This window comes from Periplaneta americana, chromosome 13, assembly GCF_040183065.1.
Source record: "Periplaneta americana isolate PAMFEO1 chromosome 13, P.americana_PAMFEO1_priV1, whole genome shotgun sequence".
In the NCBI taxonomy this organism is placed as follows: domain Eukaryota; kingdom Metazoa; phylum Arthropoda; class Insecta; order Blattodea; family Blattidae; genus Periplaneta; species Periplaneta americana.
Genome location: NC_091129.1, coordinates 121,043,368 through 121,056,791, shown reverse-complemented (window position 1 = coordinate 121,056,791; position 13,424 = coordinate 121,043,368). Strand labels below are relative to the sequence as shown.

The 13,424-nt window shown below is 37.5% G+C and overlaps 1 protein-coding gene across 1 annotated transcript in view; it reads left to right on the top strand.

Annotated features, from left to right (window-relative positions):
- The window catches only part of LOC138712322 (cytosolic carboxypeptidase-like protein 5), a 54,345-nt gene that overhangs the window by 12,748 nt on the left and 28,173 nt on the right, over positions 1 to 13,424 (top strand). Inside the window, exons 7-10 of the mRNA XM_069843957.1 lie at positions 1,881 to 2,997; positions 6,331 to 6,469; positions 8,496 to 8,703; positions 11,731 to 11,925. Coding sequence (XP_069700058.1) covers positions 1,881 to 2,997; positions 6,331 to 6,469; positions 8,496 to 8,703; positions 11,731 to 11,925 — 1,659 coding nt within the window. The remainder of the gene's footprint in view (positions 1 to 1,880; positions 2,998 to 6,330; positions 6,470 to 8,495; positions 8,704 to 11,730; positions 11,926 to 13,424) is intronic.

Genomic DNA, 13,424 nt, shown 5'->3' with positions numbered 1-13,424 from the left:
GTGTGACGTTTGACAAACACACTGTTCTCTCTTCTCTTCTCCCCCTACCGTACAGTGACGTGAGGATTAAAGGAAGGGATCAGTTACTTGTTCCGGCTTATGACGTGTGCTTCAATTGTAGCACAGTTTTGCATCCCTGCTTTAGTTATTATTATTATTGACCTTTGATTCATAATAAAGATGTTTATTTTCTGTTAACATAATACTTAGGCTAAATTAATACACTTATAGTAGAACCTCTATTATTCATTACAATGAAAGGAGTGGAGTGAACGGTTAATCGAAAAACTCTGATGTGTACCATAAAATGAATCAATCTTCTTAATGTATCCAACTGTTTGCTGACAACATAAGGTCCACTATAATCCACTGAAGTCTTTTCAGTTCTTGTTTTTCACGAGAAATGAGGGATATTTTATTTTCCTAAAGTAACTGCATAATAGGCTACTTGCAATTTCGTAATTTCTCCCTGGTACTTAATATGCTACATAGTGGATCAGAATTTGACTAATTTAAGTAAGACTGTCTGTGGAAGTATGGGAGAGGTCTGGTGTTGTAGATTTACATGCTTTATATATTTTACCCTTTTTTTATTAAATCGTGCACAGTCGTAATGCCAATCTGATGCGAGATGAGTCATGGTTTCTCTTTTTCGAAACCTCTCAATTATTTACACTTCTTGTTTGATACATAGTAAGAATACAGTTACTTTTGAAACCCGTGGAAGACTTTTGCATAGAAGTTATACAGTACGGCCACTTGAACAGTAGGACAGTGACTGAATGGTGCACAGGTTTGCTATAAATTGTACGGAAGTTCTTGGAGTCATTTCTTTGAAAGCAGGTAGTGATTATTTTATTTGTACAAGTTGGGGAAAACACCCATAAGTAACTGTTCCTGTTGCCAGCAGCAGTAGTTTGTACCTAATGTTAAAGGCTTGTAATGACAATCTCTAGAAAAAAATATGGTACTCATGTGAGGTACAGTGGTATATATTTTTTTATGCAGCAAAAAAAAATGAGAGAGAGAAAGATGGTCAGATAATTCTCTGAATGATTAATAGGGTAACAGATAAATGGGGTTTTAAGGTAAGCGTTCACTACATCGTATCGCACGCATCGGACGAATCGCACGGATCGGAAAAAGACTATCTTTGCTGTAATTGTTATGTAACCGTGTTCACTACATCATATTGGACGCATCGCCTCTCGGCAAATCCGTCCACATTTCTCGGATGGGCAACTTTTCCAATGCGTGCGATCATGGCCCTTTTTAATAAATCAATTTTAATTGGTCAACTGTTACTATTATGTTGTGCCATGTTCAGTGTCGCGCCAAAATGGCAGACAGAAAACTTATTTCGCGTGTAGAAAATTGCGAAGAATTATATAATTAGAGGCGTTCCCATTACAGTAATCAAGTCGTTTCTTGCAAATATATTATGTAACCAATATTTCTTTCGTTTCTTCCTCTTCAATTAAGATGCATGAAAAAGGTAAAAAAAGGTAAAGGTATCCCCGTAAAATGCCATGAAATGAAGCAATTACAATTTCTTATTCACTAACAGATGTAATTAACAGACCTAACCTCAACTCCTCTGTTTTCAGCAATGTCAATATCGTACGACGTCATGTTTTAAACAGCTGATAGGGGAATCTGATGAGGCGATGAGGTGAAGCCGTTACAGTGAACGCACTGCACTTAAAATATCCGTTGCATGCGATTCGTACGAGGAGTGTGATACGATGTAGTGAACACTTACCTTTACAGTACAGTAATAATGAGAATGAATAAGTCATTGGACCTTTTTTTGCCTTCTTGTTAAATATGTTAAAATATTGTGTATTCGTTGTCATGAATGTAATTGATTTATCGTTCAGGTTGTGTTCGTCAGTGCGCGTGTGCATCCAGGTGAGACACCCTCCAGCTTCGTTCTGAATGGCTTGCTGAACCTGCTCCTGTCCCGTGATGATCCAGTAGCGATTCTCCTTAGGAAGATGTATGTGTTCAAACTCATTCCGATGCTGAACCCAGATGGCGTATCACAGGGCCACTACCGAACAGACACTCGCGGTGTTAACCTGAACCGCATGTACTTGAACCCTGTGTTTGAACTCCACCCCACCGTCTTCGCTGCCCGCTCGCTGATACGCTATTACCACCATGGCTGTGAGTTAGAAGAGCCTGCCTCGAACTCTGATGTGAACTGTGACAACGTCTGTGCCGGTGATAGGGAACTCAATGATGGTATCATTAATGTGTCGTCACTGGAATCTTTGAGTTCCGAGAATCAAGACATGAGGACAACTCCGGAGGACACCAATCAACAATCTGACAGGACACACAGTCTAGAAAACAAAGTGTCGGACCTCAGTTTGGACGAGAAGAAAGTATCCACACCTGATAATCCTATATCTCCATCTCCCACCAACATCATAGAAGTGTCTGTAGAAAATAACAATATCCCTCTTCCACCTGTTGTGTCAGAAGAGAAGAAGGACGTGTTTTCCACAATCCACGAGAGTATATTAAATGTTTTAGGTAATGGCAATGTTTGTAATAACACGATATCTGTTCTTGCAGAGGACTTGCCAGATAAGCCCCTCATTCTCAGTAGCATTCCTTCTGTAATTGAGGTGTCAACATTGCCACTCTATGGCTTTAATGCAAATGAACATCATGCTGAGAATTCAGTGTCTAGCAGTCCTGAAAACTGTCTGCCTGACAACATTCCCAGCATCTGCAAGAAGGCATCCAATGCTGATCACAGCATAGGGTCCAGTTCGGGAGGAGCAAGTGCTGATTTGAACAGTGAGGAGGAGGTACAGGATAAAGAACTCCCTGACCAGGTGGACGAGACCCCATGCTATGATCTGAACCGCAACAAACCTGCAGCTTTGCTGAATCATGCACCTCCTGCAAAGAATGTTGTAACACCTCGCGAAGATTCTGGTCTGTTTCTTTATGTGGACTTGCACGGACATGCATCAAAGAAAGGTAGGTCACAACTTCATGTTTTACTTATATTGTAATCATCATCAGTATTTCAAAAATTCTTTTCTTTGTTGGTCTGTTTTTCTCTTCTTAGTCCTTTATTGCTTCTATTTCCTTTTGTATTCTTGTAATAGAACAGTAGTAGTAAGAGAGTTAATTACACCAACTGACATCTCTCGCATCCTAGCTTCCACGTATATCTATCTCTCCAGTCTTCATTTCTTAATCTTCTCCTATCCATTGCACCCATCGTTATATCACCTTTTGCCTTATTTCTTATATTTTCATCATTCTGCACTCTTCATTATTGTTACACTACAACTTCTTCGCCAGTAATCCATTTCCATCAATTTTTTGTGTTCCTCTCTGTTATTTTCCACACTTGAGAACCATGTAGAGTGATATTTTCCACGGAGTTCTATACAGCTACCTTTTCACGTGTTTTGCTATATTCTTGCATCACACTACTACTACTACTTACTGGCTTTTAAGGAACCCGGAGGTTCATCGCCGCCCACCACAGGTCCCTGTCCTGAGCAAGACCAATCCAGTCTCTATCATCATATCCCACCTCCCACAAATCCATTTTAATATTATCCTCCCATCTATGTCTCGGCCTCCCCAAGGTCTTTTCCCTCTGGCCTCCCAACTAACACACTATATGCATTTCTGGATTCGCCCATACATGCTACATGCCCTGCCCATCTCAAACGTCTGGATTTAATGTTCCTAATTATGTCTTGTGAAGAATACAATGCGTGCAGTTCTGTGTTGTGTAACTTTCTCCATTCTCCTGTAACTTCATCCCTCTTAGCCCCAAATATTTTTCTAAGCACCTTATTCTCAAACACCTTTAACCTATGTTCTTCTCTCAAAGTGAGAGTCCAAGTTTCACAACCATCTAGTCTGCTGTCAAAAAATCTGAAAGTTAGAATTTATAAAACAGTTATATTACCGGTTGTTCTGTATGGATGTGAAACTTGGACTCTCACTTTGAGGGAGGAACAGAGATTAAGGGTATTTGAGAATAAGATTCTTAGGAAAATATTTGGGGCTAAGAGGGATGAAGTTACAGGAGAATGGAGAAAGTTACACAATGCAGAACTGCACGCATTGTATTTTTCACCTGACATTATTAGGAACATTAAATCCAGACGTTTGAGATGGGCAGGGCATGTAGCACTTATGGGCGAATCCAGAAAAGCATATAGAGTGTTAGTTGGGAGACTGGAGGGGAAAAAGACCTTTGGGGAGACTGAGACGTAGATGGGAGGATAATATTAAAACGGATTTGAGGGTGGTGGAATATGATGATAGAGACTGGATTAATCTTGCACAGGATAGAGACCGATGGCGGGCTTATGTGAGGGCGGCAATGAACCTGCGGGTTCCTTAAAAGCCATTTGTAAGTAAGTATAGGACTTTAACATAGTAACTTAATAAAAATGTAACATTCAGTCTCCATGTAGGATGTTTCAGTAGAATCCAGTGCTTGTTTACCAACTTCGAAATTGAAATTACTATATTTTATATCATAATCGTCGTCATTGCATAATGGTCGCACCCTTATTTATAGATAAACTGATCAGGATCTTAAAATTTCACCATATAATCATTGAATGGTTATTTCTGTTTATCACGATCTGGAATTATTTAAAAATAACATGCCGCCACTGCAACACAAAGTACCTTCATGCTCAAGGTTGAATGTACGAGAAACAGTAGTTGCCACGGACGAAAGTGAATGGAGTGAAGGTGCGAGATGTTAGCACTAAGTTAATAAATGCCTTCAGTTCATTACTATTATTGGTTCTGAGTGGTGGTTGGTTACGAGTATTCAAATACTTTTTTAGGCGTAGACCAATCATCTTTCCGCAGACTGGTCCAGTAATCAGATGATATCGACTTCAGTGTTTCAGATGTACAGGTACATGTGATTCAACAATGCTGTGAATGTTTTTAGTCAATAAAAAGTGCTTTTAATTCAATAGCAACATTGCACACTAATACCGATTTCCCTTCTTCCCCCCTCCTTACTCTTCTACTATGAATCACATAACTTGGCTTTGCTTGCTTGTACACTCCCCTGTTGCATGGAAGTTGATCACTGAAAGTTGATGCGACCGGTCATTACCATTTAAATTTATTATTATTATTATTGGATTATTTTACAATGCTGTATCAACATCTCGGGTTATTTAGCGTCTGAATGAAATGAAGGTGATAATGCCAGTGAAATGAGTCCGGGTCCAGCAACGAAAGTTATCCAGCATTTGCTCGTACTGGGTTGAGGGAAAACCCTGGAAAAAACCTCAACCCTTCTTCCCCCCTCCTTACTCTTCTGCTACGAATCACACAACTTGGCTTTGCTTGCTTGTACGCTCCCCTGTTACATGGAAGTTGATCACTGAACGTTTATGCGACCAGTCATTACCATTTTAATTTATTATTATTATTATTATTATTATTATTATTATTATTATTGGGTTATTTTACGATGCTGTATCAACATCTCAGGTTATTTAGCGTCTGAATGAAATGAAGGTGATAATGCCAGTGAAATGAGTCCGGGGTCCAGCAACGAAAGTTATCCAGCATTTGCTTGTACTGGGTTGAGGGAAAACCCTGGAAAAAACCTCAACCCTTCTTCCCCCCTCCTTACTCTTCTGCTACGAATCACACAACTTGGCTTTGCTTGCTTGTACACTCCGATGTTACATGGAAGTTGATCACTGAACGTTGATGCGACCGGTCATTACCATTTTAATTTATTATTATTATTATTATTATTATTATTATTATTATTATTATTATTATTATTATTATTGGGTTATTTTACGATGCTGTATCAACATCTCAGGTTATTTAGCGTCTGAATGAAATGAAGGTGATAATGCCAGTGAAATGAGTCTGGGGTCCAACACCGAAAGTTACTCAGCATTTGCTCCTACTGGTTTGAGGGAAAACCCAGGAAAAAACCTTAACCAGGTAACTTGCCCTGACTGGGATTCGAACCCAGGCCACCTGATTTCGCTGTCAGATGCGCCAACCGTTACTCCACAGGTGTGGACTTTTAATTTATTCTTCACATAATGGTTACACTATATATTTTCACGTCAAAAAATAAGTATAAAAAATGCGACGATTATGCGTTGAAATACAGTAATAGTTAACTCATTCTTACTGTAAATTGTCGCGAGGTGTCCATGATTGGGTTACACTTTATTTTGCGGAAATAAATGAACCCAGGAACACGAAACATATGGATAATGAAAATTGATTGTATTGCTGTTAACATTGTCTAATATTGTAATTTGAATATTTGTTTGTTTGCAGGAATTTTCATGTATGGGAATTACTTCGAAGATCCAGAAGACAGCATAGAGTGCATGCTGCTGCCTAAGATCATGTCTCTGAACTCACAGAATTTCCACTTCACAGCATGCAATTTCACAGAGCGAAATATGTACCTGAGGTACTGTATGTGTAGTGTGGCATCAGCAAGGGGATTACAGAAAGCCACTTGAATATTTCTGTGCAGGTTTTGATCATGGAAAGTCGTATGGCGATTGAGTTAGATGTACTAACAGAACAGATTACTTCTAAAATATTTACAGTGTAACAGTTCCACTTTTGCTGTACTCTTCTTCGTGCTCACTCTTCATTTGTCCAAAGAGTTCGTCTCTTGTATTGCCTTAATACAGCAGGAAGTAATTTCCTTCCTCCCTTTCTTTTTTCCCCTCCTACATCTCTGCTGCCTTGGGTTGAGTTTGGCGAGTTGTGATCCTGGAGGGTAATCTGACTTGAGAATCCATACACGCCACATCATCTCTAGCCCATAGTTCAATCTACTACAAAACAGATACCATAAGTTTTTACTCAATCCTTTTTCGAACTTTAGCAATCATTTCCAAACTCTAGAAAAAGTGCATGTTCTTGTATGATTCCGTTGAGTATGTATAATTGACTTATTTTCTCGAATACTCTGTGTCCTCAAATAAGCCAGGCACCCCAATTTTCAAAGGGGGAGGAGGAAACACAAATTACAAAAATAAAACTTTCAAAAATTTTTTTCAAGACAAATTAAAGACAGTTATACACAAATACAGTTAACAGCAACAGGATCCTCCAGTCTCTGACGCAACTTTCACTTACATCAAATTTATAGGCTGTAATATGATTTCCATATTCCTCAGGATCTTTGATAATTTTAAGTTTTTTGCTGTGAGTAAGGGTCACAATCTCATATTTTTAAGTGATACTCATTTTCAGAATTTATTCACATACTCTTACAGTAACAGTAATAATATTTCATGTTATACATATCTTGATTTATAAATAATAATCCATGGCGCTACGGCCCATGAAGGGCCCAGACGACCACCTGGCTGCTGGCCTCACGCCCACATGCCGAAGCAGAGGTGGACGATCATCCAACCAGAATGGAGGTATCTTGTGGTTAGCACGATGATTCCCCCAGCCGTTATAGGTGGCATTTGCAACCGGATTTCGCTACATATCGTAGCTCCCCAAGTGCATCACGATGCTGGGTGGGCACCGGTCCCATACACTGGCCGAAATTTCATGAGAAAATTTCTTCTCCCATGAGAATTCGAACCAGCACGCATTCTGTAGCACGAGTCCTAGGCAAGATGCCTTAGACCACGATGCCATGGCGCGGGACATCTTGATTTATACTGTATTCAATTATTGAATTGCGTAATATTCTGTACTTAAAATCCATTAAATATTTCGTCAATATCATATCAATGTAATAATTATTTGTTACACTTTATTAGTAATTTATGACACCACTTAGTTTTTAAGATTAAAGAGTTAACCTAGTATTCTTCATTCTATTTCATTGCATATTAAATCTTTTAACTTCATTAATGGGTATGTATTCCATGTCACAATAGAATAGGACTTTATAATAAATGTGCACTTTCTCACCTAGAAGAAGAGACCACCTGAAATGTTTTCTTTGAATGTTTTGTTGTTGCTAGTTTAAAATAATTAGGCATACTTGTGTTGTCACATCATTTGTCATTACTTCATACGTGTCGATGCATGTCTTATTGGAAAATAAATTCGGTGCCTTGTAATTAGACTTTGAACAAGGTTCATTTTATTCCTACAATTATTATACTGTGGTTTTTTGGTGGTATTTTGAACTTTTATTGCCCTATTTTGTTATGATGTTCTTCTCTTCACTTCTGCTTATTTACTTTCCATACGCTGTCTACAGATTTGAACAATTCTGTTGATAATTGAAAGCAGACAGTTTTTTTTTTTTTTAATTCCGGTAATGACTTCATTTTTGTTTGTTTACTAATGGTGTTGAATGGTACATACATCAAAGCACAATCTTCCTGTTTCATTTTTCTACCATTTTGATTGTTAAACTATAGGCACTATAGCTGGACTCCTTAATGTAGCAAAGCATTATAATATGGTAATAGGTCAAGTCATATAATTTAATTGGAATTAATTGATTCCAGGGACAGGCGAGATGGAATGAGTAGGGAAGGTTCAGGTCGTGTTGCGGTTCTCAAGACAACAGGCCTGGTTCGCAGCTATACATTGGAGTGCAATTACAACACAGGCAGGCTGGTGAACCTGCTACCGCCATGCGTGAAGGACAACAAAAACGTTTCTCCCCCTCATTTGATAGTGCCACCCAAGTACACACCACAAGTATTCGAAGAGGTAGGACAATGAAACTACTGGGTGTTCATTTCAAAGTGTGTCATGACGTCACTGTTGTGAGTTGGCGATTTGAAGCGAGTTTCAGCTTTTTATGTCAGAGAAGTTGCCTATTAATCAAGGCGTTCAATCTGAACTTGAGAACGTGTACGGTATAACTTGAACGTCGTAGCAACAGGTGGCGGCCTGTATGGTCTGTGTGCTACCATAACCTCTTTCGAACTGTGTTTTGCATGGGCAAGTCGTACGCAGGGTATTTGTTATCATCGGTTGCATAAGGCAACATTCCACAATACAAATCAAATGCTCCGTGTCCATGCTGACTGTCGAAGTTAATGTCAACAAATACGTAATTGTCTTAACCCTCTCCCCATTTCCCGACAGTAAGGAAAAAAACTCACCTCAGTACGTGTTTCCAAACAGTTCACGTTCCTGTCACTACCAGTGTTACCGTACGTATCGGTAAGTACTCTTCAGAATTAACGCCGTACTTATTAGGCAACTTCTCTGGCACATGGGTAATACGCTTCTGTGGAAGTGTAGGAAGATTGAATTCTCTAGGCTCATCGGCTAGCCACATGACAGCATACAGCGAGCCATGACACACTTTGAACTGAACACGCAGTATATGATTACTTACTTACTTACAAATGGCTTTTAGAGAACCCAGAGGTTCATTGCCGCCCTCACATAAACCCTACCATCGGTCCCTGTCCTGAGCAAGATTAATCCAATCTCTAGCATCATATCCCACCTCCCTCAAATCCATTTTAATATCCTCCCATCTATGTCTCGGCCTCCCCCAGTCTTCGTTAATTTGTTCCTAAAAACTCCAACAATTACCATGTTAGAGCGACAATTTATTCCAAAAATAAAACTTAGGCAAATACTGTGTAAACATCTTTCTCTTAAGTTATAATTATAATTTCGAACGAAGTTATGTATTGCAAGACATTTTACCCACACATTCTACACTGCAGACCAAGGAAAGAGAAGTTTGGGATGACTAATTAAGACTGTAACAAGCACAAGGTGTAAAATGGGAAAGGATGCTGATGGTGATGAACTGATGATGATGAAATATCATCTCTTATCACCATCATACAGATTTAATTTAATAAAGAATTATTGTTACCCTGTGGCATCCCAACAAATCTCCATCATCATCATCATCATCATCATCATCATCATCATCATCAACAACCTCTCTTGACGCACACTGGGCAGTGATTATGTTGGTAAATTGATATACACAACTGATTTCATATGGGTCAATGACGAACAGTCAAGTACCTGCCATTAAAAAAAAAAAACGGAAAAGCTTAATGAGTGTTCTAGAAATCATACATTGAATCAAGTCTTGCGATAAGATTCCATGTTTTTTCACTGACTTTGACATTGAAATTAACAGCTGACATGCTCTTATATGCGTATGTTACCAGGACATTAGATCTACAAAATGAAACACTTGGGATCGTAGTTGGATGCCCAAGATTGTGTAAATGCTAGTCATTGAGAAGAAATGTATTGGTATGTGTTCGGGCAAAAATGAGATGATTAGTAGAATTTCAACTGTACAATCAGTATCAGAGATTCGTGTCTAATGCTGCTGCCATTTTATAATTTATTCTCTAGATAACACTTTAACAGTGACTGAAAGTATGGAATAGCTTATTCAGAAGATATCCTCTAGATAGTGCACTATTCCAAGTTCGTACAACACATTTCTCGCATAACCATGGAGTTAAATTTAACAGGACTTTATTCCGTGTTCGTACAACTGGGCCTAAGAATAATAATAATAATAATAATAATAATCTATCTAAAACTGGTTTAACAATGTGTACACATCTTCCAGTGCCCAATATTCTAGTTTTTGAAAATTAGTTTTAAGCATTCTCTCCAATTAGTTTCATTTTGGAGATGCCGATAAGCTCACTGTATTATAATATCAATTTTTGTTTTCCACCTGTGCTTATCTTAATATTAAGATAAGCACAGGTGGAAAACAAAAATTGATTTTATAATATATTATAATTCTCTCCAATGTTTTCTGTTAACCCTCTGTCTTTCCTCCAATAATAATAATAAAAATAATAATAATAATAATAATAATAATAATTAATATCATGTATATTAATGGGTTATGTACAGCTTACAGCATGTAAAATTTTGGAAATATTCAAAAAATTTTTCCTCCATTACTGTATCTTGTACAATAATGAAAATTAGTGTGTGTAAAACGCTGTCCTTCTGCTAGATGAAAAAAATATTTTTTCGAATTAAAAAAAAATTATTTACTTTTTTTTTTCTTTCAAAATTTAGTTCGCTGTGCAGTGATGAAACATTTCCCACATAACTAAAAAATTATCCAACATTATGTGATGAAATTTTTTGTGTGTATTTATGCATGCCATATCTACAATATGGTGCAAGATCACTTCTCTATCTTTGATAGATTGTCTGATAAAAAATAAATTCATTTAAAAAAAATAGTCAATTATCAGTATTTTCTTCTAACACACAATAAAAAAAATATTTATTAAGGAATGTAGTTGAAAGAGCATGATATTGTAAACATGAGTTTCAACAATAAAATAAAAGAGAGAGAACATGAAAAAATTTACAAGTTTATGAGTTATGGGGGAAACACTTCATCACTGCACAGTAAACTGCCACTATTTTGAATTTTGAAAAAAATATATAAATAATTTTTTTAAATCGTAAAAATATTTTTTTTTCATATAGCAGAAGGACAGTGTTTTACACAGACCAATTTTCATTATTGTCCAAGATACAGTAATGGTGGACAAAAATATTGGATATTTCCAAAAATTTTACTGCTGTAAGCTGTACCTAACCCCTTAAACATTCTATATGGCAGGTACTTGAACTAAGTAATTACATCAGGCTTCACGAGGATTTCGGTCACTGGCCATCACTGGGAGGAGTTCAGGTCATTCTTTACTTTCCCACTCGAGGTTCACTAAGTTACAAGTGCATATCTTACTGCTGTGATGTAATTTGCAGGTTGGACGAGCGCTAGGAGTCTCCATCCTCGATCTCACGGGCTCGAACCCCTGGAGTAGGATTCCGCACTCGGAGTTCCACTCTTTGTCGGGAATCCGTGATTGGCTAAGAATCAATTGCTTGCCTGAGCAGACATACTTTCATAGGATGGTGCAAGGCCCCAAACAAGCCAAACGCCAGACCTGCGCCTCTCAGGTAGGAGATTCAGCCTTCTTCACTTTTATTAGCTTGGATGACGATGACGATGAGACTTGATGTTGCAGTATTAGGACTTCTGCATGGCTCAGTTGTTGTTCCAACAAGTCATTAACTACATTGTGACAACTAAACTTAGCGTCAGTTTTGTATTAATGAACTTGTGTTTAGTTTATTTCTTGTAATTCTTTTTTTAGTCAAATCATGCAGTTTGTGTTCATCTCATAATTTTATTTATTTGTTCAATGAATTATTGGTTTAATTGGACTAATATTTTAGTTCCTTTTATTACATAATGTGTTATAACTTAAATGAATCTAATTTCGTGAATTGATCATGGCATCATTCTGTTTTATTTAGACTCAGGGTATTTGAACACCTTTGCTTGAAGAAGATTCGTTCATAAAACCGAATTTGGTTTGTTTGCATTTTTCTAAACAGCATGTTGTCATTCTATATCATTTATAACCCTTTGCATGTAACTGTGAATTAATGATCTAAATTATTTCCATTTTCTTCCACAAAATATAATCTCAATCTGCATAATACTCTGTACATATCGTAGAATATCAGAGTAATCCTAACAAAACTAACAAACTTAATAACGGGTTTCTCACATAAGATGCAACTCGAGGTCTCCGGCATTGGCAGGAAGGCAGAACTCGCCGATTGCGTAGCTGGCGGCCTCTCCCGTTTCTCGCAACAAGATTGAGTCTTTTTCATATTCACAGATTCATCTGACAACAATGCTCATTAAGTGTAATCATGTACACTAAAAATATAACACAATGTCTGTTTACTCTGAATTAATTTTTTTTTAGTAGGTTATTTTACGACGCTTTATCAACATCTTTGGTTATTTAGCGTCTGAATGAGATGAAGGTGATAATGCCGGTGAAATGAGTCCGGGGTCCAGCACTGAAAGTTACCCAGCATTTGCTCATATTGGGTTGAGGGAAAACCACGGAAAAAACCTCAACCAGTAACTTGCCCTGACCGGGAATCGAACCCGGGCCACCTGATTTCGCAGCCAGACACGCTGACCGTTACTCCACAGGTGTGGACTCTGAATGAATGGTTGAGGAACTTTCATTCATAACTGAGTTCGAAATAGGTTCATACTCTTGTAATAGTCCAACGATATTGGGAAACAAAACCCATTTGAAGTGAATGGAGTTTTTAGCCTGATATAGGGTCCTTATGAGGGTATGAATCAGTTTCAAACTGAACTATAATTGGAGGTTAACTTACTGGGTTTTGTTTTCCATCTTTTCGATTTAGTTTCATAAGATCATGTGACAAATGAAAATGTATAGTATAGTTATTATGTGTACAAAAATCTCTTTCATCAAAGAATTAATTATTTATAGAATTTAAAGATATCTGTACCTATTACTTTGTAAAATTTAATCTTATGCGTTACACATAGATACAAAGAGAAAAAAAGATTTAATTTTTATATTTAAGTAAAGTCACAGATTATTCCTGATCACAATTAA